The 3,522-nt window shown below is 42.9% G+C and overlaps 1 protein-coding gene across 1 annotated transcript in view; it reads right to left on the reverse strand.

Moving 5' to 3' along the window:
• Positions 1-1,192, reverse strand: part of LOC119428996 (arf-GAP with GTPase, ANK repeat and PH domain-containing protein 1) — a 34,052-nt gene extending 32,860 nt beyond the window's left edge. Inside the window, exon 1 of the mRNA XM_037696716.1 lies at positions 1,079-1,192. Coding sequence (XP_037552644.1) covers positions 1,079-1,192 — 114 coding nt within the window. The remainder of the gene's footprint in view (positions 1-1,078) is intronic.
• Between the last annotated feature and the right edge of the window lie 2,330 nt (positions 1,193-3,522).

Below are 3,522 nucleotides of genomic sequence, written 5' to 3' on the forward strand. Positions count from 1 at the left end.
GTCCTCCTCTAGGATCCTCATGTAGGAAGAACTGATGGTTTACTTCATTTCTCCTCTAGGATCCTCATGTAGGAAGAACTGATGGTTTACTTCAGTCCTCCTCTAGGATCCTCATGTAGGAAAACGTTTGTAGATTTTATCTCATCCCGTCTTTGTTCAGTGACCACTCCTGATGTGAAATGTTTGTTTTCAAAAGATGAAAAGATTTGAACCTGGAAACACTAAGAAACTTAACTCTGGATTATAATTTTCATTAAACCCTCCTCATCTCCTCAACCCGTTTCTTAAATTATCAGAACATTAGATTTACTATAAGTTTACTGTATTTTCTTATTGTTCAAGGAATCAAGGCTCTTTATTGTCATTTGCATGTGGTGCATGAGGTGGAACAAAGTGGTTTACTCCCAGTGACTTCCAACAACATGAAGAATATAAATTGTAAAAGAAACAGTAAATAAAGATCTTAGATGTAAACTAAGAAAACAATAAAAACAAACAATACTCCGAGCAACAGCAGCACGAACATGAGTCTGAGCAGATGAGCACGAATGAACACAGCAGCATGAGCTCAACAACATGAGATCAGCAGCATGAGATCAGCAGCATGAGATCAGCAGCATGAGATCAGCAGCATGAGATCAGCAACATGAGATCAGCAGCATGAGATCAGCAACATGAGATCAGCAGCATGAGATCAGCAGAAATATCACTTCAACTGACAGGTTTGTGGTTGATTTAGGATTTTTGATCAACTTGCTCCTGAGTTTGATAAAATCCCAGCGTCTGGGCTCGTCCGGTCCGTTCTCGTCCGGTCCGGTCCGGTCCGTTCTCGTCCGGCGCTTTACAATCGGGCCGTAACGACCACTCGGCTGAGCTGACATGAGCTCACCTGGTCCCGTTGTTCCAACAGCAGCTGAACTTAAGAAAATAAGAGCATATGAGACTAATTCAGGCTTTTATTTTGTCAGGGCTTGTCCGGTGGGTTAAGACGTGTTTTTTGCCGCCGCCTGCCTCCCGTCTCTCGGTGTCACGCCGACGTATTTCTTCGTGGCGTTCTGTCGCTGCCAATTACTCTCACGGTGCCGTCAGCAGCGGCGGGGGTCACCCCGGGCCTGCCGCTCTGTCCCAACACCACCCACCGCCTTAATGAAAGCTGAGCGTTTGGGGCGGTGAAGAGCAGGCTCCTGTCCATCACCCCTCCTCCCCCCTCTCCCCCCTCACGGCTGGACTCTATTAATACCCAGAGTCGGAGTGTTAATGTGGTGGCGGTCCGGTGAAGTGACACGCGTGGCAGCGCGGCTGTAATTGCTAATCAGCGGACAGTTTTATCCCCCGCCGCCGCCTCCTGTTTGACCTTCCGTCTCCGCTCCTCGTACCTAACGAGTGGCGCTCAGATGAGGAGTAGGCGGCAGCGCCGGGCCTATATGCTCACTCGGCCGCGCCTGATGTGCGTAGGAGACAGAAGTAAAGATTCACACAATTAAATAAGTGCTGATTTCTTCACATTTCCTCCCGTTTAGCTCTGCTGCAACTTTCTGACCATAAAATGTTGTTTTGATTGGAGGCGAGCTGCAGTCTGCTCCGTCCTCCAGCTGTGAGCTCGTTATCTTCACTCCACAGACTCTGGTGGTCATTTAGCCGCAGATACCAGGAGTGGAGATGTGGAGAGTCAGTGTGCAGAGCTGAAACACAAACGAGGGGTCGTCGTCGGATAAGAATCACGCTGGTGAACATTTAAAATTGTTCAGTAAAATCCAGACTGAACTTTTTTAGCTTCAGTAAATGTCAAGTTATAATCTATATTCTGCAATAATCTGATTCTGCCAAAGATAAAAACCCAAAATATGGAGTTTAATACAGAGCCTGTTGGCAACGAGGTTCTTGGGAACTATGGTCTGGTTTGAGCAGGGAACCAGCACCTGAATCTGCACCTTGAACTTCCTTCAGTGAACGTTTGTCTCCAGTAACAAAGACCTGATCTAATAAAAGGAAAGAGTAATCATTTGTTTCAAGCATGTGTTCTGTTTCCTGCAGGGCATGCTGATGAAAAGAAGCGGTAAATCCCTCAACAAGGAGTGGAAGAAGAAGTACGTGACTCTGTGTGATAACGGCCTGCTCACCTACCACCCCAGCCTGCACGTGAGTCACACAAACGCTCGTTACAGGCCAGCTCTGATTGCTTTCACCCTCCCGTTTGCTTGTAACACAAGGAAGCACAGAGTGTTGATGGCTTGTGTATTAATTAAGACTCATCATCTGTTTGCCCACATCAGCTCTGATGATGATGAGAATACCACCTCTACTGCCGCTGCTAATTGCTGCAGCTCTCTGCCCTGTTGGCACAATCTGCAGGCCCCGTTAAGGCTTAATTACTGACTCAGTTTAAATCTTTAGAAACAAACACTGACTCAGTTCAAATCTTTAGAACCAAACACTGACTCAGTTTAAATCTTTAGAAACAAACACTGACTCAGTTTAAATCTTTAGAAACAAACACTGACTCAGTTTAAATCTTTAAAACCAAACGCTGACTCAGTTTAATCTTTAGAACCAAACACTGACTCAGTTTGAAGCTGTAGAACATGAATTGACTCAATTCAAATCTTTAGAACCAAACACTGACTCAGTTTAAAGCTGTAGAACCAAACACTGACTCAGTTTAATCTTTAGAACCAAACACTGACTCAGTTTAATCTTTAGAACCAAACACTGACTCAGTTTGACGCTGTAGAACATGAATTGACTCAGTTCAAATCTTTAGAACCACACACTGACTCAGTTTAAATCTTTAGAACCAAACACTGACTCAGTTCAAATCTTTAGAACCAAACACTGACTCAGTTCAAATCTTTAGAACCAAACACTGACTCAGTTTAAATCTTTAGAACCAAACACTGACTCAGTTTAAATGTTTAGAACCAAACACTGACTCAGTTCAAATCTTTAGAACCAAACACTGACTCAGTTTAAATCTTTAGAACCAAACACTGACTCAGTTCAAATCTTTAGAACCAAACACTGACTCAGTTTAAATCTTTAGAAACAAACACTGACTCAGTTTAAATCTTTAGAACCAAACACTGACTCAGTTCAAATCTTTAGAACCAAACAATGACTCAGTTCAAATCTTTAGAAACAAACACGGACTCAGTTTAAATCTTTAGAACCAAACACTGACTCAGTTCAAATCTTTAGACCCAAACACTGACTCAGTTCAAATCTTTAGAAACAAACACTGACTCAGTTCAAATCTTTAGAAACAAACACTGACTCAGTTCAAATCTTTAGAACCAAACACTGACTCTGTTTAAAGCTGTAGAACATGCATTGACTCAGTTTAAATCTTTAGAACCAAACACTGACTCAGTTTGAAGCTGTAGAACCAAACACTGACTCAGTTTGACGCTGTAGAACATGAATTGACTCAATTCAAATCTTTAGAACCAAACACTGACTCAGTTTAAAGCTGTAGAACCAAACACTGACTCAGTTCAAATCTTTAGAAACAAACACTGACTCAGT

The sequence above is a fragment of the Nematolebias whitei genome, chromosome 23, assembly GCF_014905685.2.
Source record: "Nematolebias whitei isolate Nwh7 chromosome 23, NemWhi1, whole genome shotgun sequence".
Taxonomy (NCBI): Eukaryota; Metazoa; Chordata; class Actinopteri; order Cyprinodontiformes; family Rivulidae; genus Nematolebias; species Nematolebias whitei.